The sequence below is a fragment of the Callorhinus ursinus genome, unplaced genomic scaffold, assembly GCF_003265705.2.
Source record: "Callorhinus ursinus isolate GAN/ISIS: 27379988/994484 unplaced genomic scaffold, GSC_fseal_2.0 scaffold4, whole genome shotgun sequence".
In the NCBI taxonomy this organism is placed as follows: domain Eukaryota; kingdom Metazoa; phylum Chordata; class Mammalia; order Carnivora; family Otariidae; genus Callorhinus; species Callorhinus ursinus.
The window spans coordinates 158,223,164-158,244,992 of NW_027397066.1; the positions used below are offsets into that span (position 1 = coordinate 158,223,164).

The following is a 21,829-nucleotide window of genomic DNA, read 5'->3' on the forward strand; positions in this document are numbered from 1 at the left end:
GGTCTCTCTCCATGGGCTTTTTGCAACCCCAGGTAGGACAGAGGCTTGCTACAACTGGTTTCCAACTGGCAGAGGGTGCGGAGTGGTTCATTCCAAAGTGAGAGAGGCCAGCAGCTGAGCCCTCCCAGCCCAGGAGCAAGGTCCTTCTCATGGGGCACACATGGGAGCTGCCTGATATGGCACCCTTCCGTCTCTGACCTCAAAACGACTCCTGAAGGCGGCGTGCGGGGTCCCAAGATGAAACCTGTTCCAGTGCCACCTGGAGTTCTTGGCAGGAAGAATAGCCTCCAAAGGAGCCTGGGTCTGAGCCTCGGAGAGGTGCACTACATTGACCATGGGGCAGGTCAGGGGCAAAGGGCAAAGGCCGAAGGTCAGGGCCAGCCCCACCAGATTGAACATACATGTGCTTCCTGCTCATTTTTAAAGGGCTCCAGAAGGAAACTGTGAAGCCATTTGGGCTTCCCTTGGAGATGCCTGGCAGCCAATCAAAGGGCGTGGCCAGGGGAAAAAAGCTTGCATTTTCTTAGTGATAATCGGGCTCAGATGCACCATTTCAGAGAACAAGGCAGTTAGGCCTCGAGTTCTCAGCTGGTGCAGCTAAGTGAGGCTGACGATAGCTCTGGAGAGACATCCTGACTTGTGCACAAGCGTCTGGGTCTCACTTCAGCGGCTGGGCTTGGCCTGAGGGCCTGGCCTCTGTCACTGCAAGGTGAGAGGCTCCGTGCCAGGTGAACTAATGGTGGACAGAGGGATGGGCACGTGCCATAGACATACTTGCTATGCTTTTTTTAAAAAATCCCTGAAACAGCCCAGGGAAACAGATTTAGTCAACACACAAGAATATCTGAGGTGCCAGAGTTAAAGGCTGAAGCAGAAATAAGTTCTAGGGAGAATTTATCCCAATCGCCTGCTCAACAAGTAACAAAACCTTGGCATTTCAAGAGCTGCTGCGTGCTGGCCCAGGAAGGCAGACATCCGCATCCCTTACAAGGAGGAAGGGAATGGTGTCAGCAGGAATAAGACTAGTCATTGCACTCCTGCCGGCGGCCGCCATCCTCCAATGTGACCGATCCTGCCACCATTAGGTGTGCATGTGTATGTGCCTACAGCAAGAGAAAATGCCCCAGGACCGATCTTTGGTCCTGGAATTTTCGGTAAAGACAAAAGGAAAAGGCACACGCAGGTGACTGACTGGATAAAAGGAGAAAAAAAGTAGCTAGGAGTAATATATCATTATTTTGATTTTGTTTGCAACGTAAATTCAAAATATAAACTTTATTATTTTACATTCAAGTGAAACTTCCATCTGGGGGCTCCACACAATCTTAGGCCACATTCACTAATTTATCACTTTGGTGCCTTTTCACTTAACCCAATGGAAGAATTCAGCCCTCTTATCTTTTTAAAAAACAAAAAACAAAACAACTTGATATTCCCAGCTGTACCACTTATTCGCACACACACACACTGGCGTGCACACGCGCGCGCGCACACACACACACACACACGCCCAAAAACTTCTACATAGAAAAATAAAGGATAAACATTATCCATCTATTTTGTACTGTGTACTAGAACTTTTATATACAGAATTCTCTTTTTTTCTTTAATGCTTTCAGTCACTGCACATCTTCTCCCCTCCCTTGTGAGCTGCGATCGTAGGGCAGGAGACGGCTACAGGGAGGCAGAAAAGCTACATTCCTGTCAGGGGAGGGAGAGCAAAAGCCATCCCTCACTCCTCGTCCAAAGTCTTTCCCCACCTGCCACCTCAGACGTCCCTGTGGACGGCCTTCCGGTCAGCGGCTGTCCCATTGTCCCTGCTCTCTGAGGCGTCAGGGAGCAGAGGGCCCACCCTGCCAACACCCCACCAACATAACCTCGGTGTGAGGTCAAGGGAATGGAAGCAGGCAGGAAAAAGCCTTTTTAAAATAAAAGATTCTGGAATCACTGCCCATGGCCCGTTCCTTTAGTACGGAGCTCGATTTTCCAGCTTGTGCTTGGTGAGAAAGTACTTGAAGAACTCATAGACAGACCAGGAAATGGCCGTGGAGGGCATCTGGTAGATGACACGGGCCTGCATGCCTTTGAAATAGCCGGGTAGGCCATTGAGCTGGTACACCATCCTGAAGGCATTGGCCATGCCCGACAGCCGGCCGCTGATGTTGGCCAGGTTGAGGGCCATGTTCTCCTGAGTGTTGAGGAGGGTCTTACAGACGTCCAGGGGGGTGGTGGCGGCTGCGGCGAGGGCCCCGGCCAGCCCACCCGAGATGATGTGGGACTGTGGGTTGTAGCCCCGGTGAGGGTTGACCTGCTCCTGCAGGAACTCGTAGGTGATGAAGTGGATGGACTGGAAGGGAATGTTCATGGTCAGCTGTGTGGTGTAGCTCCGGTAGAAGGCCCCCAAGCCCTCGGTCCTCCAAACTGTCCAGACGCAACGGAGGGCTGACCGGTGCGGCGAGTCGTACATCTGCATGCGCTGCTTCACAACTGTGGTCAGGGCCACCGGCAGTCGGGCAGGTGGTTGGTTGGGTTTGGCCCCACCCCGGGTCGCAGTGAAATGGGCAGCCAAGCCATAAAGAGAAACAAGCAAGTTTAGACACACTGGTAACAGGTCCCAGAGAGCTAGCACACGCACAGCCCCAGCCTGAGAATCCAGAGCCGCCAGCTCTGGGCTCTCCCGTTTACAGATGTGACCCCAGGACCCGGTGCTCGGTTTCTCTTGCCTGCAGCCCGCGTAAGGGAGCCCCCGAACCAGGCAGCCACTTCAGACTAGATTCAGTGATCTGATCCCCCAAATCCCGGAGGCCTCCAGCATTGCACCTGCGGCAAAACTAAATCCCGCCCCCCCATCTCTCTACCCTCCACCGTCCCAGCTACACATGTGTCCCGTCTTTCATTCTCTGTATGTGGTCTGCACACGCCGTTTTTAGCTTCTGTATGTCACAGCACTCTTGGAAGAAACACTGGAATTATGTGAGCCCAAATTCAGTGACACACCCCAATGAAGACCCTGGCTTAAAATACAGAAGTAACTGCTGGTTCAAAGGCTATGAGGCAACCGGGGGCCTCAGGCTTGAGTCGTAATAGTCCCCACGCACTGCCAAGTGAACAGATGCAGTGCACTTTGCTTTACTCTTAGAGAAATGAAGTCCTTAATCAGTATGTCAAAGAGAAGAGAGGGAGTTGAACCTCACTTGTTTCTCTTTGAAAAGTAGAAACAAAATTCTTGCTTGGTTGACATGGGCTAACTGGTCACTGACCAGGTCCCTGGATGCACTGCCTTAAACACACAAAAACAAAGCCCGCCTCTCCCAGCCTGACCCATCAAGTCCCTGAAGGTCAGAACAAGTCCCCTGTCTGCGAGGGGCTGGGAGGCAGCTGAAAGCAAATAAGAAATGTTCACCTTAAAAGACAAAAACAGACAAACTCCTAACAAAAGACTTGAAATGTTGACATTTTACCTCTCATTTTCCCTTCTGGCAAGGGACCAATTTTTAGTTGGGGAGAAAGGTGGAGAGAGTCCTACATGTCACACCGAGAATAACCCAGCTGCGAGGACGCCCAGTACCAGGCCCCAAAGCTCCTCGCTGGACGGACCCGAGTCGGCTAAGGACTCACATCTGCACGGCTGACAACTGTTTTCCAGTGTTCCCCAAATTCAAAATAATAATTTAAAAAAAAGAGAGATAATGTGGGAGGGGCTGGCTAAGGCAAGATGGCCAAACGTTAAATCACAAGTAGAGTGAGGCGCACACGGCACTCCAAATACTCTTCTCTCTATGTCTGCGCACGTTTGAGATGGTCCGTAATAATTTCAACTCTCTTTTAAAAAAGCAAATTGAACCTAAGCCCTAATGAACGGCCTCTGACGGCTTCCCCCTACATCTGTCTGGGATTGATAAAGGTTAACAAAGGCCTGTGCGTGTGAGTGTGTATGTGCCTGCACGCACATGTACACACACACACAGGTTTTACAGGAGTGCCAAAGACTACTCAAGGAAGCTTGTTAAAACAGATTCCCTGTCTCTACCCCCCAGAGACTCCGATTTAGCAGGTCCGGGGTGGGACTCGAATTAGCATTCCTAACATGCTCCCAGGAGATGCTGATGCTGCTGGTCCGAGGATCACAGTCCCACTCTCTGTTCAAGAGAACAGGAACGCCAGAAGCTCAAATGCTCAGCCCCTTTTCGAGGCCTTTGCTAACGTGGTGAAGAATTCCGCTTATTCTGACCAGGGGCCGGAAGTCCCCTTGCCCAACCTTCGGTCTCCGCCCCCCACCCCGCCACCGCCCCCCACTGTTTTTGCTGCCCCTTCGCACATCCCCTCCTGCCATTCCCTGGGACCATGAAGCATTACCTTCTGCTGGATTCATTACCGCATCGTGGAGCAGGGTGGCCATACTCCCAGCTATCCCTGCAAAACAAACTCCAGAAAATTACCCTCCGCGACCGGGAGTTCTGAGGAAGTTCCTGGAACGGAAAATCAGATGGAACCCCGCACAGAGCTTTCTGAGAAGCAAAATCTATGCCCAGCTGCTCCCAGGTGAGCATTGACTCTTCAAAACGTAAAGTTATGATGGAATTGTTGAGAAAAATGAGGACGATAACATAGGCGCCACTGGCCACATTTTCATCCTGCAGATGTGTAGTCAATGCTGGGAAAGGTTAGACCTGCTGATGCCTGATGGTACCCAGAAACCACACTTCGTGGCTTTTCCCAGTGGAAAACTGTCCAGATTTTAATTCTCTCCTGTCCCTCACCTTTGTCTACAGACTAACTTACTCTGTCCTTGAGCTGGGGCAAGCAAAGGGGATGATATTATATATACAGCTAAGAGGGGAGAAAAAGAAAAGAAGTTTTAAAAGAAATATCCTTAATAAAATCCAGGCATTTTCGAGAAAACAGGCAGGAGAAGCAGACGTCAGGAAGCTCTGCATATGGCAGATTTCCAGGGTTGGTCTGCAAAGCGATGACTCATCTCAGAGATGGCAGACCCCATCTTGAGGCTCACATCTGGCCTGGTTTCAAGAACCAGGAACCTCTGAAGTCTAATTCAGGCCTGGAATTTTGCTTTTGGCTTTGGGTTTCCTCCCTAGGCAGGTGACACTGCCCAGCAATTAAGATTAGCCCCGGAAGGTGGGAGGAATGAGCAATACCAGGATAATGCTTCAGAAATGCATATAAAGCCCCCTTCCCCCCGCCACACACACTTACGATTACCACCAGAAAGGTCAAAATGCAACCACAGCATACATCGTCGCGAAGCAGTAACGGCGCTGGGCAGAACTGTGTTCCGTCCAACCACCTCCAAGGGGTTCAGTGACCAAGGGACTAAACCATTACACAAGGCAGTTTCAGCAAGAAGCAAACCTCGAGGCCACGGACTCAGGGGACAGCGTCAGAGTGTGACCCTTGGGGACTGTCTTGACAAATGCAACCAGGGGCCCATTTGAAAAAAAAAAAAAAAAAGCAAAATAAATGCCTGCAAACCAGCCAGGTAGTTATTATTACCAGGGTTTGCTGGTGGAAGGGATGCTTTTGGGTTCTCTCAGCACAAAAAGAAGGGGTAAAAGCTGTCGATGGTCACTCTCCCTCTTCCGTGTTGAAAAATTAGTTTTGTTAAAATAAGGACGCCTTATTCCATGACCAAACAAAAACCAACAAAAGCAAAACCCACAGGAGATGGGGAAAGAGCCACCACTGAGCCCACTGAGCCCACTGAGCCGGGCAGGTAGGAGCCGCCTGCCCACCCGCCCACCCAGGCCCCCTCCCGCCGCTCTCCCTCAGAACAACAAAGGAAAACTACTCCAGCCCTTGCTTGCTGAGAGAGGCAACGGAGACCAATGGAAGAGAACGGGGGCGAAACCCCCAGATCCCCAGAGGCTTAAGGTGGGAAAGGTGGCCTGCGCTGCAGCAAATCCTTTGTCAGCCATAAAACTTCTTGACCTTTTAAAGCTTAGTTAGATCTTGACGTTGCAGAGACCTGTTGAACCAGTTTTTAAATAGTCTCAAAGAAGCTGTCCAGATAACTTTTTTTTTTTTGAATCCAGCATTTAAAAGTTTTGTTTCTATTCAGGGTTTGTTTTTTTTTTTTTTCCTAGATCTGATCATTAATTGCTTTTCAATGTCTTAAAAAAAAAATGAAAAACCCACGCAACAATGCAAACTGAAACACCTCTGTCACCGACTTCCCCCAGGCTTTAGAAAGCGAAGGAGGGGAACAGAAAAGCGTGTGTGTGTGTGTGTGCGTGTGCACGCGCGTGTGTGTTTGGGTGTGTGTGCACACACGACTAGAGTTCTTTATTCGTAAGCAAGCACGGCGGAGATGAGGCGTCAGGCTGCTGGGTCACAGGGAGGAGAACCCTGGGGAAGGGTCTGTTGAAGGAGAGAGCTCTCTAACTCCAGACAAACGCTTTCAAAATACCGTTGGCTAGGTGGCTGTTTCCTTGGTGGTGGAAAACGGCATTTAAAGTCCTTTTCATGTTTTCATAGCAGGCAAAATACATGGCGTGGGCCGGCCCTGCGCCCATCATCATCACGTTGAGGCCTCGCAGGGGCCTCCAGAAGCCTTCAGTCCGAATGATTTTCTTAAGGGCTCCGTAGACACTTGTGTACTGCGCTTTGGGATCTGGATTCAAACTCTGCATTCGTGTCTGGCGGGGGGGGCAAGAAAACAGAAACGTGGAAGTTAACAAGCATAGTAAAGAGGAAAAAAAGACTCAGGGAGACAGGGAGAGCAAACTGTCCATTTTCAGTTTCACGGGATTTCTTGGTGAGGAAAACACCGATTCCCTCCTTCCTGGAGTACTCCCCCCCTCACATACGCACATTTGCATGGATTTCATTGTGGCCAGCAGCGGGGAAGGATGGTTGGGGGCAGGATATGAAATAGGAAGATGTACCCACATGCTGTGTGAGCCCTGAGGAATCCCTTAACCTCTCTGGACCTCAGGACCCCCCCAATTAAAAAAACAGGATGGTCACAAACCCTTAATAAACTCAGAGGCCTAGTCAACTGGAAGTATTCTTAACCTGTGGTTGCCCCTCTCGTCCTGAAGTCTGTGTCCTCACTTATCTGAGACCTCCATGTTCTGAATGCTCCTTTACAGCCCCCACTGGGAATCTCCCAGGCGTCCTCCAGACCTCATCCCACAGCTTCTCTACATTTTGTCTTTAGAAGTTAGCACTTACACATAAATGGTCCTGTTCTTAATTTCTTCCTGTGTGGAGCCTTGCCTCCTCGAAGCAGAAGCTCAGCTTTCCCCATCTGTCATCCCTGTCAGATGACCAGGGCACTTAAGTGGGTATACAGTTAATCTAGGTGTCAACGGAGCAAGACCATGGTACCCACAATGGCTCCAACTATGACCAAACACTAGTCTAGATGTTGCTATGGAGTTATTTCTTAGATAAGATTAACATTTAAATCATTAAATTAGACCCTGAGTGAAACAGATTACCCTGTGTGGTATGGTGGGTCTACACACACACACACACACACACACACACACACACACACACACACACACACTCTCTCTCTCTCTCTCTCTCTCTCTCTCTCTCTCTTTCTCTCTCTCTCTCTCCCTCCTGACTTGGTCTCTCTGGAGAACCCTGACTGGTTCAGGAGATAGTATCTGCCAGGTGAAAGACCCACCTTGGCTCAGTCCTGCAAAAGCAACAAGCATGTGCTCCTCCACTCCCCTCAACACACGCAGGCTAGAGGGGAGGGTCTCCAACCGTGAGCAGGGATACCCTTTTACCACCAAACAAAATCATACCCAAAGCTAATATATAAAATGGAAGAATTCTTCTAATTGAGAATGGGGGGGGAGGGCCCTGGGCTCTCTTCTCACTCTGAGGCAGACACCCCACACACACATGCCACCCCCCTCCCCAGCAACCCAGCAACTCCAGGGCTCAGAGGAACAGTGTGAAAACCAATGATCTAAATTAACACTCATATGTGGAATCTAAGAAACAAATGAACAAACAAAGAAAAAAACAGACAACAAACAAGACTTTTTTTTTTTTAAAGATTTTATTTATTTATTTGACAAAGAGAGACACAGCGAGAGAGGGAACACAGCAGGGGGGAGTGGGAGAGGGAGAAGCAGGCTTCCCGCTGAGCAGGGAGCCCGACACGGGGCTCGATCCCAGGACCCTGGGACCATGACCTGAGCCGAAGGCAGATGCTCAACGACTGAGCCACCCAGGCGCCCCAAAACAAGACTCTTAACTACAGAGAACAAACTGGTGTTTGCCAGAGGGGAGGGAGTGGGGGATGGGTGAACTGGGTGATGGGGATTAAGAGCCCACTTACTGTGACTAGCACTGGGTGATGTATGAAAGTCTTGAATCACTATGTTGTACTCCTGAAACTAATATAACACTGCATGTTAACGACACTTGAGTTTTAAAAAATAAATTTTTAAAATTAATGGTCATTTTCAGATGTCCCCAGCTAGTAAAAACCACAAAGAAAATGGGCACATCACTGGCAACTTGTCGTTTTGCCAAGAAAGGCCATAAAACAATAACAACATGAGCAACAATCACCACTGCCCTCCATTACGACCATTTTCTATGAAAGGACATTTTTAATGCCACAAAAAAAAAAAAAAAAAAGCAAAGACTACCTCTGATTATAAAGCTGTTCCTTAAATTAAATTTAGCTTTATTAAAAACTCCCCACTTGGGGCACCTGGGTGGCTCAGTCGGTTAAGCGTCTTGACTCGATTTCGGCTCAGGTCATGATCTCAGGGTTATGAGATCAGCCCTGCCTGGGCTCCGCGCTGGGCGTGGAGCCTGTTTGTCCCTCTCCCTCTGCCCCTCCCCCACTCTCTCAAAAAAACCACAACAAAACAACTCACCACTTTACCCTTTGTTTTCCGGTGAAAATGCCCCCTGGCCCAGCCCAAGGCAGCTGCCCCACATCTGGGTCCCCATTCCAGGGAATGCCAGGTGGGAATGGATGGGGTCAGTTGTCCCTGTGCCTTTTGTTGAACTATTTTCTATTCTAACATGTTTCCAAAGGTGTTCGAGGTGGCTTCATAATGGAGGATACATTATACGCAAACATGAGCAAGGGAAGGAGAAAGAGGGAATTTGTCAACCTAGAGGGCACCTGACGCTGCTCGGCGGGTGCTCCTGGCCAGAGTGAACCGAGTATGGGAGTGCAAAGTGTCCACTCCGGAAGAGGCACACACGCTTCCTCAGGACTGCTGAGGCTACCCAGGGCACTAAATCCTCAACAACACTTGAAATCGCTCACATTTTACAGCAAAGAAAGCTCCGTAGTTCCCCCCACCCCACCCCCCGCCCCGGCTTTTTCCTATAATTGCCCCTGATGAAAAGCAGGGGCACCAGGCAGGAGGCGGCACAGAGCAAACAGGGATGGAACCCAGATCCCATCACTTAGGCTGTGACTCTGGGCTAGATGGTTACCCCCGCCCCGCTTTCGTTTCCTCCTGTGACAGAATGGTTGAGAAAATTAAATGTCTATGACCATCGTTACTGTTAATGACAATAAAGGCTGTGGTTCTAGTTATTTAGCCCTGCAGAGGTCTAAGCTCCATGGGGGCGGGGGGGGGGGCTACGTCTGTCTAATTTACAGTTATCTACAACGCCTATTACGGTGTCTAACTCACACGGGGGTCGGGGGGTCCAATAAATATTTGCGGAACGAATGGGTGAACAAACAAATGTGTGCAACTTAGGGTACCAACGGGGGTGATGCGGTACTAGGTCTCTTATTGCATTCTCCCCCTAAAATATGAGTAGCTTTCCTGGAATTACCTGTCCCTCCCACCACCCTTTCCCTATTGATTTAAAAAAAAAAAAAAAAAGTCCTCATTTTGCTGCATTTCTCAAGCCCAGGGGTGATCTGCTGAGCCACATGCAGAGCTGAGGCAGCCTGTCCCTGGGACCCGTTGGTAATGGGTGGCTCCTGCCAGTCCTGTGCCCAGGGGAGAGCCCCTGGGGATGGACTGGAAAAGCTTCCTGCCTTCTCCACCCCCCCACTTGGCCCCAGTTTCTGGCCTTGGGCAGCAAGACCAGCCTGTGGTGAAGGCCTCCCTTGGGTCCCAGTGGGTAGAAACAAAGGAGCCCCTTACAAGCAGTGTGAGAAGACACACAGGACCTGGAACGAAGAGCTGAGAGGCTGGATTCTGGACCTGACCCCAGCTCCAACAGGGCCAGGGGCCTTGGCTATGGCATCTCATCTCTCTGGTCTTCAGTGTCCTCAACTGGAAAATGAAAGAGAGGACTGGAACCGTGGCTAGTTACCAGAATCATGGGGAAATGTTTAACGATGTACCTCCGAGCACCACTCCAACACATGTGGATTCTAAACTCTTTTTTTTTTTTTAATTCCCCAGATGATTCTGATCATCACTCAGTTTGGAGGACCCCTAAAAAAAGGGCCCTCTCGGCCTTAGCAATTTCTAGTAACATTCTGCATCCAGCCTTGGCAGAAAGGGGGGGCACCAGGGTTAAGTGAGGAGGGGGTGGTTGGGGAGGCGGTGTGCACAGAGCGGGGGGCCAAGGCAGGAAGCTTTAGAGCCGGCCAGTCCAACCTTGTAGGTCTGAACTCCAACGCTGGGACCTTGAGCAGGTTCTTCAATGTCGGGGCGTGGAATAACCCCCGCAGCGAGCTCCCAGAGAGCTGTCGGCAGCCGGAGTGAGTTGACCGTGGGAAAGGCCTGGCTGAAGCTGGGAGGCAACGAAGACCACCTCTTCTCCTACCCCCCCTTCTCCCTGACAAAGCCGCTCACATTGGCCAGCTCTCAGACTTACACGGGAAATTTGGGATTGATTTCTCACCTCTTTCTTTTTAAATTAGGGGTGAGGCAGCTGGAGTAAATTTTACTGAACCAAAATGCCCCACCCCCTGTGAACAAGAAAAGGACAATTGGGTATCTCTCTGTCCCGGGGAAGGGGCGGGGGGAAGAGGTCTACTCAAAGGAGGCCACATTTAATGACACAGGCTTGGGACAGAGGCAAGCGGCCCCTGAGCACAGAGGAGGACTCAATCAAGGACCTTCTGGGCCCACCGTGGCCAAGCTCGGGGCCAGAGCCCCTTTCGTGCGAACTTCATTTCTTCAACCTGCCTGCAGGGAGCACCCACCCTCAGTCAGGCACCAGGATGCAGAAGGGGAGAATCGTTGGGGAAATAAATAACAAGGAACGTGGGAGATACGGTTGAGAAGGACACAGACCCTCTGCGTGCCCCAAGGGTGGCCAATTTGCACCAGCATGGTCGTGGGAGGGGCTAAGAGAAGCCGAGGTGGCCACGTAGTGGCCGGAGGAGTGGCCAGAGCAGTGGAGACCCCTCAATTTAGCCTCTCTTTCATTTTCAGTGACTCTACTTGCAAAAGGTACAACTCAGGGCCAGGCATTTTTTAGTGACCTGTGGACCAAAGAAGAATTTGGGGTTGAGTGGAAGCCACCCAAGCGTCCTGTCCCTCGATGGATGAATGAATAAACAAAAAGGGATCCATACAGACAACGGAATCTTATTCGGTCTTAAAAAGGAATGACATTCGGGCATAGGCTACAGCTTGGGGGAACGCAGAGGACATGATGCTGAGTGAAATAAGCCAGCCAGCCACACACACACAAATACTGTTTGAGTCCATGTAACACGAGGTACCTGGAGTTGCCAAAACCATAGAAACAGAAAGTAGAATGGTGGTTGCCAGGGGCTGGGGGAGGGGAATGTGGTTGTTTCCCGGACCCTGAGTTTCACTTTTACAAGACGTACAGTTCCGTGAATGTACTTAATGCCACCAAACTGGGCACTTAAACATGGCTAGGATGGCAAGTTCGATGTTAGGTATATTTTACCACAATGTTTTTCTAAAAGCCCAGGCGTGAGGGTAAACAGAAGGAAAAAGACAACAGAGAAAGGGCAGAGATTAAAAAGCACAACCAAAACCAACCAAAAAGACGGAGACAGAGAATTTCACAAACCGCCTTTCCTGTCCTGGGTTTCAGTTCCTGCTCAGGCCTAGCTGCACTGCACGCCCGCCCTTTCTTTATAATAAATTCCCAATCTCCGCCTTTTAATTCTCCACTCTTGGAAATTCAGAATGCACATTAGCATATTAAAGGCTCTGGGAAGTCCTTCAGGAAAGCACTGGTGAATTTTGTTTAACAAGGCACTTGTTACTGTTTGTCTTGGGCGACAGAAACCCTGTCTCACGGAATAACCAGTTCCACCTTGCTGAACACACTTTGAGAAAACAGCAGTCGCCGGCATGGGCCCTGGACGCAGGAAGTGCAGAGGGCAGCTTGGGGTGTCAGGAGGAACCCCCCGGGGCATCCCAGGCACAGTGTGGCCGGCACGAGCCGGAAGACAGGCCCGAGAAGCAGCACGGCCGGGAAGCAGCATGAGCCTCTGGGCGGGTTATCCAAGCACTCTGGCCCAGAAATCAGGAGACCTCAGGCCTGGTTCTGCCACTCCCTGTGTGACTGAGCAAGTCTCCTCCAGCCCTAGAAGGGCGATTCTATAGGAGGGCTCCATGCCAATGATACAAACTCTGTATTCGCATTAAACGGGTTCCATAAGCTCCCAGCAAGGCCAGAATGGAGTGAGTGGCAAACTTCCCCCTAAAAAGACAAATCAGGATGAGCCTACCTTTTCGTCTTGTTCTCTTCTTGAGGGGAAGAGGGTGGCTGGAGAGTGGAAAATGTGTCCTTTGCCTCAGGTGAGCTTGCAGGATCGTATGACAGGAGCTGCAAGGGCCCTGGGCAGAGGGCACACGTAGCTTGGCACCTGCCTTTTCAGTCAGGAAAGTGGTGCCCAGCAAAAAAAGCTAAGGGAGCAAGCCAAGCCTGGCGGGGAGACCTCTGACCTCCCTGCATATCCTGCCCAGCCCAAGGACCTGCAGCATCATGGGGTCACTGTCCTCCCACCTGACCCGGATTCCAAGTCCTCCTTTCTCAGTATTTCCAGAAGATGAAGAACAAGTGGGGCGTCTCGCTGGCTCAGTTGGTAGAGTATGTGACTCCTGATCTCAGGGTCGTGAGTTCAAGCCCCACACTGGACACAGAGTTTACTTTAAAAATAAATAAGTAAAGAAAGAACAAATAATAATATGAAAAACTTCCTGTGTCAAAAATACACGCACTATCAGGACCAGGAGAAGATAAGGGGAAATCTACCCATTCATCCACTCAAAAGCATTTGCCACGCTCCTACTTTGGGGCAGGTGCAATGGGGAGACAGGGCAGGAAGGGGTGTATGCGGGGCTCCCGGGTCATGGTGTGAACAAGTATCACAGCATAACAGGTGGGCACAACACGCACCCACTGAGGGACCAGGGCTGGGCCCCAAAAGGCTACCAAGGAGTCTCTGCTGTTCCAGACTTGCTCCCAGAGAAAGGAAATTCAGTTCAGGCACCCACAGAGTGCTAGGAAAATGCCAAGTCATATCAGCGTCTGCCGCCCAGTGTCCCTTGCAGAATTAGCGGTCAAATCGATGTTTAATTCTATCCCGTCTGCCAAGTGGCACTGACAGTCAGTAAATGGAACCACAGCCAGGCTGCAGGTCCCAAACCAAGCCCCCTCCCAATTTTCCAAGCCCACAGCCAGCCACCCACAGGCGCACAGCCTCCTTCAGCCCTGTGCCTGAAGCTCTCCCACTTGCACCCACAGCCCATCCATGACACTGTGTGTCCCCGGCACTGGGGTCTGCTGGTGACCCTCCAGCTCCCATCCAGCACCACCCAGCGCAGACATCGTCAAGCCAAGGAGCCTGTTCCCACGCAGGTCTCGCTGGCTGAGACATGGGCGCGTGGATCCCTGCAGGCAGCCGGGAGAGAGGCTTTTTTGGCACTGCTCTTTGTGAGGAAAGAACTGTCTTCTGGAATGAAGCTACAGACCTCATCAAGGGCTTAGAAAGTACTATCCTCGCCTCGGAGAATCCTTAGGAGTCACGCACAGCAGAGAAGAAACCCAAACCACATCAAGGAGAACCATGCAGACACAGTAAAGCCTTCAGCTCTCTTGAGTTCAACACTGCCAGGGTTCCAACTCAGAATCTGCGTCCCAACCTGGAATCTCGTCCTTACTATGTACGATACGGAAGATGGATGATCACACCCTAGCCCTTTGAAAACACTTGCAGAAATCATCAAAATCGAGGCAGGAGGAAAAGGCCCGGCATCATGCCCCCGCCCCACACACACATTAACCAGGAACAGAGCACTGCAGGAAATGCTTTCAGGAGAACCACATTGTTCACGGCAAGCAGAGGCACATTGAAGTTTATTCTCAAGTTCAAAATTCCCCCAATCATGTCTTCTTAAATCTCCCAAATTGGCAAAAGTATAGACATAAAGAGAATGTTACTCTGTCTCTCTTTTTTTAATCAAAAGGAAAATTTGATCCTCTTCAAGTTTAGGAACCAACAAGAGAAAAAGGACCCCTTAAAAGAAGTCCTTGCCTCTCCCTCCACCACCCCCAAATCAAAGGGGGCACAAGGTAGGGGAACGAAGCATGTGGTGACATGGTGCGTGGGGAGTACCAGGCACACACATTCTGAAAGCCCCCCTATTTTAGGGCAGGCAGAGGTGCCAGTTCACCGTACCGTCAGTGGGAAGAGCTACACCAAGACAAAACAGAGAGATGAGAGCTGGTGGGAACACACCTCCAGCTAAACCGTGTTGGGACCGATTTCCCTGCCTCACCTAGCAGAAGGGCCAGACTCCCCTCCATTCCTAGTCACCCGGATGCTCAGGGGAGGATTGGGGGGGGCTTACACACGCGAGAGCAAACCAGCAAGGCCGCTCTGTCTCTCCGCTCACGTCCCACAGGAGACCCGATTTTCATGTGAACTGACTAGCCACGCTCCAACGTTCCCAGTTATCCACTGCCTCTAAAGTGTGGGCCTGCGAAGCGTTCGCGCCATCTCTCACTCATACTCTCCGGACGGAGTCCCGAAACCTCCAGGGCCCATTAGGGGTGTGCTTCAGGGCACTGCTGTTTCTAAGGATAACATGCCTAAGCATTCAGTAGAAAATACAAATCCCACCAAGACAACCAAAACCAAGTGCCTCGGCCTCCCAGGGGATAAGCCACGGCCCCAAACACAACTTCTCCTGGGAACAGGCCACAGCGTGAGGAGTCAGACAGACCCCAGATCACATCCAACCCAGAAAAGGTGGCGGAAGAGGGGCCACTTGAGCCGTCCCTCGAAGGAGGAACAGTATTACAATTGGTAAGAAATGGAGCTGTCTTTACGATTCCTTCCATCTGACTTGATTTTTGACTTTGTGCGCGTGTTACTTTGATTGAAAAAATAAATAAATAAAAAAGGCCAACCAGGCAGGGAGAGGAAGTGAACGATTCTGCCAAGGGGGAATGTGAATGTGCAGGTGGGTCTGGGAACCAGAGGAAGGTATGGCTGAAGGGTATGCCTGAGGGGAAATGCAGAGGTAAGGTGCAGATGGAGAGGTAGTCCTGGGCTCAGGAGGGTGGCTGAGCATTAGATAATCAATAAATGCTTGCTGAGAGAAAGGCAGGTTGAGGCTGGACTATGGGAGGCTCTGAACAGCTTGTTCAGGCATTTGGAATTTACTTTATATTCCAGTGTTTTCCATGGTTACGTACTGCACATGACGGGAGCTATGAGGAGCCACACAGTAACTAACACGGATGGGGCCTCCAGCGTCTGGGAGGAGGGTTCAGGCCCAGGAAACAGAAGTCCTCCCTGCCGGGTCTCGTTACAGGCTGGCCACGCTCTGCTCTCTCCGAAGCTGCGGCCCCAAGCAAGGCCACTGTGCCACCACCCCACACCCACGGGTAGCAGCTCACTGCCCTGCTACGGCTCAAAGCACTTTCCCACAGCCCTTTATCCTAGGAGCTAAGCCTGGCCATTCCTCCCCTTCTCTAGAAGATTCTCCGGCAGATGGAGGGAGGGATGAAAGAATCCGTGCCTGGCTCGGACCCAATGTACCCAGGACATACTTAGAACATCCAGTCTGTGGTCGGCCCAAAGGATTAAATTATTGCTGCTCTACAGGTGGGAAAGTTCCCAAGATTCCAGGTAACAGGGCTCAGAGTGCACGGATGGGATTGGTGACCCCACCGGGAGATGGCATGTGAGGCTGGAGGGAAAGCCTGAACCACCAGTCACACCTATCCACCTCGTCTGGCTCTAGCAAGGGTCCCACATTCTAGTCCCACATCTGGTACTAAGGACTGTGTGGCCTTAAGCAGGTCAGCTTGCTTCTCTGAGCCCCAATACCGCCATTCACAAAATAATTATAATAACAAAACAGTCATACTAGCAACTAATTATCCCCATCTTACAAACAAGGAAACTGAGGCACAGAAGGGCTAAGCAACTAGCTCCCAAGATCACAGAGTACACACAGACTGGCTCCAGAGCCATACTCTGAACGGGGAAGCCACCCAACCTCTCGCTAGGGGGTGGACAGTTAGGGATCACAGGTGATCTCCAACTTCCTTCCTGTCTCTGATGTGCTCTGCTTCTCCTACCATGCTAAGTGATACGTACAACACTCCATATGCGCCCGACCTTTTTGAAGAGGGAGTAGCCCCATCTATGTCAAAGTCCCCCAAATCCTCACTGGTTAAGACCACGAAGCTTTTGAGGGATCTACGTCCAGGCTACAAGCAGGGTACTTACAGAGAGTCATGAGCCCAATCACACGGAGGTCACAGAGCTTTGCTGTTTCGCATTGCTGGCCATCAGCCTGGCCACAGGTCCCAAGTGGACTTGGGTAATAGTGGCTTGTTCAGTACGAACCCATTCTCTCTCCTCAAAAAGGGCTTGAGCCATTCGCCGTCCCAGCTCGTGGGCAGGAGGGGCATGTTGATGGATGAAAGTCTGGCACTCCCACAGTATTCAAAGGCTAAGACTGAATATTCCAAAGTTCAGGCTGCTTTCGGGAAAGAATTTAATTCACTGCGTGATCCTGGCCTCGGCAGGGCCTCCCCTGACTCAGCAGCCTTGTCTATGTCATTGGCTTATAAAACGCCCCACCTACAAGTAAGGACAAGATGTCAGGGGCAGAACTGAAGAAATAAATACCTCATTCGCAAAAGTGTTTTATTTTCCTTGCACATTGGTAAACATCGCAACGCCACATCAAAGAACAAATTTAATGCAAGATTCCACACGGAAATACCCTAGAAGCACATGACGCCACCCCAAGGCACCAGGATTACCTGAGTGCAGAACAGAATCCAGGCACTGATTCTCCACATGATCAATCTGGGCCCTGCCCTCTACCTTCAGCCCTCAAGGCTCTGCCGTCATGGTTTGGTATGGTGGGGTTCCCGATGGGCTTTTGTTTGACTTCAGACTTCTGCCACCCATCGAGCCCCCCAACCTCCACTTTGTCTTCTTTAATGAGGAAGCAGTTATGTGACCTGAGCCCATAGCTCCAAGAGCTGATCACCACTACGCCAGCACTGACCAGCACTCTAGCTCCCAGACCCTGCCCTGCTGACCATCCTTCAAGCTTTTGCTGAAAATCCCAACTGTGGAATCTCAAAGACACCTTGTTCAACCACCTACCGGCCTGACGCTCAGATGGTCCCTGGGGTTTGAAATGCATCCATCCAATCAAAAATTACATGGTGGGCTTCTACTCTAGGCCTGACTCTGTGAATAGGACCCGAGGACACAAAGACATCCCGTATCCTCAACCACCTCACAATCGAAGTCCTATTCTATTTTTCAGCTGTATGCACTTGGGGGAAGTTACTCAACTTCTCTGAATGGCGGTTCCCTCATCTGCAAAAACCCCTCCCTCACGTGCTTCCTGCAATGGATCCTCAAGAAAACTTTTCCACACATGGATCACCTGGCACAGTACAGGAGGTGCTTAACACATGTTTATCATCTTTGTCATTATTTTTGTAAGGGCTCCAGCATGTTCCCTAAGTGGTTTAGGGAACCACCTATGTTAATAAAAAGGCTTTGAAATCTTATTAAGAATCACCAGCAAAACTAGCTTAATCTTGCCGGGAAGGTGTGGGGCTTTTTCTCCTGCTTGCTGACAAATGGCTGTTTGGCACAAAGGATCTCATTACAGGTCTGAACTGAACATCAGACTACAGAGTAGGACAGGCCATAAACCACACACACAATAGACCCCAGGGTCCCAGAAGGAAGCGGCCGGCCGGGGGGCCCTGGTGTTGAGGACTCCATGCCCCAGTCCCTATAACCTCACAAGGTAGGGAGAGGAGTGAAACCCAACCCTCACCCCCTCTGATCAGAAAGAGGCTGGACAAAGCGAGGTGGCCTTCTCATTTCCACTGGATTCCAGACCCACAACGGCCAGCACCGTAGGCTCGAGGGCTCCGCCTGAGTCTAACCCCCCCCCCCCCCCCACTCTCCTGCTTCCTCCTCACACCTTTGCACCTTTGGCAAGTTACTCAATCTCTCTGAGCCTGTTCCCTTATCTGTGAATAGGGGACCATAACAGCACCTACCTCCTAACGTCTCTGTGAGGATTAAAGGAAATAATGAACGACAAGCCCTTTGCCTGGGGTCTGGCATGTGTGGGGTTTTTGTTTGTTTGTTTGTTGGATAAACTGCAAATTCCTAGGAAGATGTAACTTTTACCGTAATTCCTTCAGAAAACCCTCATTCCCTCGGAGGAGATCAGCCCTGGTTGGGGGCAACACCCCGCCCCCCACCATTACCACACACTGAGACTAGATTACCTGAGTCACCCTCACCACAGGCCGAGCAGCTTGTATTTTTGCTGCCTATTAACAGAAGAGAAACTGAGGCCCAGAAAAGCCAGGGCACTTGCCCACAGCACCCACAGGGACCTCTGTCCCTCCCACCAGCCCCACTCCCGCATTCACCTTTTTTGGCTCTCAATTTCTAAACAAATGGACCTGGTTGCTTACATTAATCCTGGTTATGTAACAAAGGGAGCTTGGGTAGCCTGAAAGGTAGAGGGAAAATCACCAGTGTCAGTTTACACGGGTACAGAGGGTCCAAGATGACAGTGCCTCAGGAAGCTGGCTCGCCGGGCCTGGCTGCTCAGCGCCAAGGGTGGTTCTGGAAAACCTTTAACCATTGCTAAAGTTCCAAGGTTCCCTGACACTGCTGACTGCAGCCCATTCCCTCGAGGTCACCACTGTGGAGAGGGCCCTCCCCGTGCTCAAGGGCTGGCTCCTCTCTGAACCATACAGAAATAGCCAGATGGGGCCAAGAGGGGCCACAGCACAGGGCACGGGGTGTCCTCTGTGGGTTCTGCCCCTGGCTTGGGCTCCACGGTCACCCTGCAGGACCTGGGCCCTCGCCATGGGCATGGGCAGGCTCGCAGGTCCCTTGGATTCTGGGGGATCGAGCCACATGGCGCTGCAGGGCACGGATGTTTCCACCAAGCGTGTCTCACTTTCCCAAACAGGGCAATCTCCCCAAAATGTTTCCTTAAATGTGAGTATGATCAAACGGACAGAGTCCTGTTTCAAGAGTGAGAAGACCCAGACTCCAAGCCAGCTCTGCCCTCAAATCTCTAAGGACCTCGAAGTAATCTAGCCTAGCTGGGCATCAACATGGGTTTCCACCAGCAGGTAAACACCAGAAAAGATGGGAGATTTCTTCTGTTTTGTTCACAATCTATTACAATTGCAAGTATCTGTCAAATGGATCAATGGAGTTAATACTGATGTCTCTAAGGAGGTCCTTTTTGGCCTCATACAGTCTAAACCTATGAAACCAGTAAAGAATCCTTTGAAAAACAAATGTGTGTGGGTTGTGTCTTATTTGGGGGAGATAAATCTATGTATCTACATTACTATACATCAGGCCTACTTGCAGCTTTAAAACACCTGTATTTAAAAGGAAGGAAGGGAGGGAGGGAGGGAGGGAGAGGAGAAGAGGCGAGGGAAGGGGAGGGGAGGGGAATCCAGGAGATACTGGAAGCCTTGTGTACTGTCCTTGGGAATGTAAAATGGTACAGCCCCTATGGAAACAGTACAGTGGTTACCAAAAAATATTTAAAAACAGAATTATCATATGATCCAGCAATCCCACTTCTGATTTATAACCAAAAAAAAACTGAAAGCAGGATCCCAAAGAGATATTTGCACACCCATGCTCACAGCAGCATTATTCACACCAGCCAAGAGGTGGAAGTAACCCAAGTGTCCATCCGTGGGTGAATGGACAAACAGAATGTGGTCTATCATACAATATTATTATGCAGCCTTACAAAGGAACGAGGTTCTGACACAGGCTACAACATGGATGAAGATGAACATGATGTGATAAACCCATCACAAAAAGACAAACACTGTATGATTATCACTTCCATGAGGCACATAGAGTAGCCAAATTCAGGGACAGAAAGCGGAATGGGGGTTGCCAGGGGCTGCAGGCGGTGGGGGGGAAGGGGGAGTGATTGTTTAATGGGGACAGTTTTACTCTGAGAAGATGAAGAAGTTCTGGAGAGTGCCTGTACAGTGTGAATGTACTCAGCACTACTGAACTACACACTTAAAAATGTTAAGAGGGGGGCGCCTGGGTGGCTCAGTCGGTTCAGTTGTCTGCCTTCGGCTCAGGTCATGAGCTCAGGGTCCGGGGATCGAGTCCTACATCGGGCTCCCTGCTCAGCGGAGAGCCGGCTTCTCCCTCTCCCTCTGTGCTCTCCCTCTCTCTCTCTCTCTCAAAATAAATAAATAAAATCTCTTAAAAAAATGTTAAGATGGTCCTGTACACCTGAAACTGATATAACACTGATGTTAACTATACTGGAATTAAAATTAAAAACTTAATGAAAATGTGAAAAAAGAAAAAAATGTCACGATGGTAAATTTTATATGTATTTTACCACAATCTTTTTTTTTTAAGATTTATTTATTTATTTTGAGAGAGTGAGAATGAGAGAGAGAGAGAGAGAGAGAGCACATGGGGGGGAGGGTCAGAGGGAGAAGCAGACTCCCTGCCAAGCAGGGAGCCCGATGCGGGACTCGATCCAGGGACTCCAGGATCATGACCTGAGCCAAAGGCAGTCACTTAATCGACTGAGCCACCCAGGCGCCCACCATAATCTTTTTAAAATTCTAAATCTAATCCATAGCTCATTCCATATCTGAAATCCTGTCACAATCAAATAATTCCCTAGACTTCCTCTAACACCTGAGATAGCATTTTTTTGTTTGTTTGTTTGTTTGTTTTTGGTGAAGGCAGCCAGGGGTCTCGAATGCACAGCGCGATCCCCCAGACACAACAGTATTCCTGGCTCCAGAGCCTGCCTTGGAAGGCAGCACCTGGAAGATCAGCCCAGGCGCTCTCAGAAAGAAGGCAAAGCTTCCACGGGAGGCAGAAACGGCTAAGATGCAGAGTTTGACTCTCCGTCCTTTCCTGTAGGCTGGCCCCCAGCCTCAATGAGACAGCGCTTCCCTGTCCAGGGCACTCTGGCCTGGGCCACCCCAAAAGATATCATCCCAGGGATCAGTACCCCAACTGCTCAGGCACGGAGGGAGCTGTCAAAAGCCAGCCACGTGTTTGTATGTGACAGACTGGGTGACGACACGGGTGACAGGCCATCAGAGCCACAGAGCGGAGGCGACGGCCCCCCTGGAATCCGTCCCAGACAGGCCCAGGGAGCCGAGCACCTCTGAGGCCCTGCATGCGCTTCTCAAGTCAAGTGTGGTCCTGTCAGCTTCTGCAACACCAGCTTCCACACCCTTCACGGAGGCTCCACCTTCTAAAGCATGCCCCACTATTAGCCTGTTATCCACAGGAAGAAAAGACTTCTCAGAACGGCCCTGTCGTCAGCCTTCTCCTGCTCATTTCTCTACTTATAATTATTATCAGGTGACGCGTCTGCAT

General features: G+C 50.5%; 1 protein-coding gene and 1 non-coding gene across 9 annotated transcripts in view; one reads left to right on the plus strand and one right to left on the minus strand.

Annotated features, from left to right (window-relative positions):
• Positions 1–1,256: 1,256 nt before the first annotated feature.
• The window catches only part of SLC25A37 (solute carrier family 25 member 37), a 37,623-nt gene continuing 17,050 nt past the window's right edge, over positions 1,257–21,829 (minus strand). For 2 of the 8 annotated variants that reach the window (XM_025873818.2, XM_025873819.2), the window contains exons 2-4: positions 6,425–6,653; positions 4,357–4,413; positions 1,257–2,487 (exon numbers count right to left, since the gene is read on the minus strand). In XM_025873818.2, the coding sequence (XP_025729603.1) occupies positions 1,967–2,487; positions 4,357–4,413; positions 6,425–6,653 (807 nt within the window). In that variant the 3' untranslated portion in view covers positions 1,257–1,966. The other 6 variants (XM_025873821.2, XM_025873820.2, XM_025873824.2 and 3 more) reach the window with 6 other exon arrangements.
• On the plus strand, positions 12,977–13,049 carry TRNAR-CCU (transfer RNA arginine (anticodon CCU)). Its single transcript has one exon. It is a non-coding gene; the product is annotated as a tRNA-Arg (tRNA).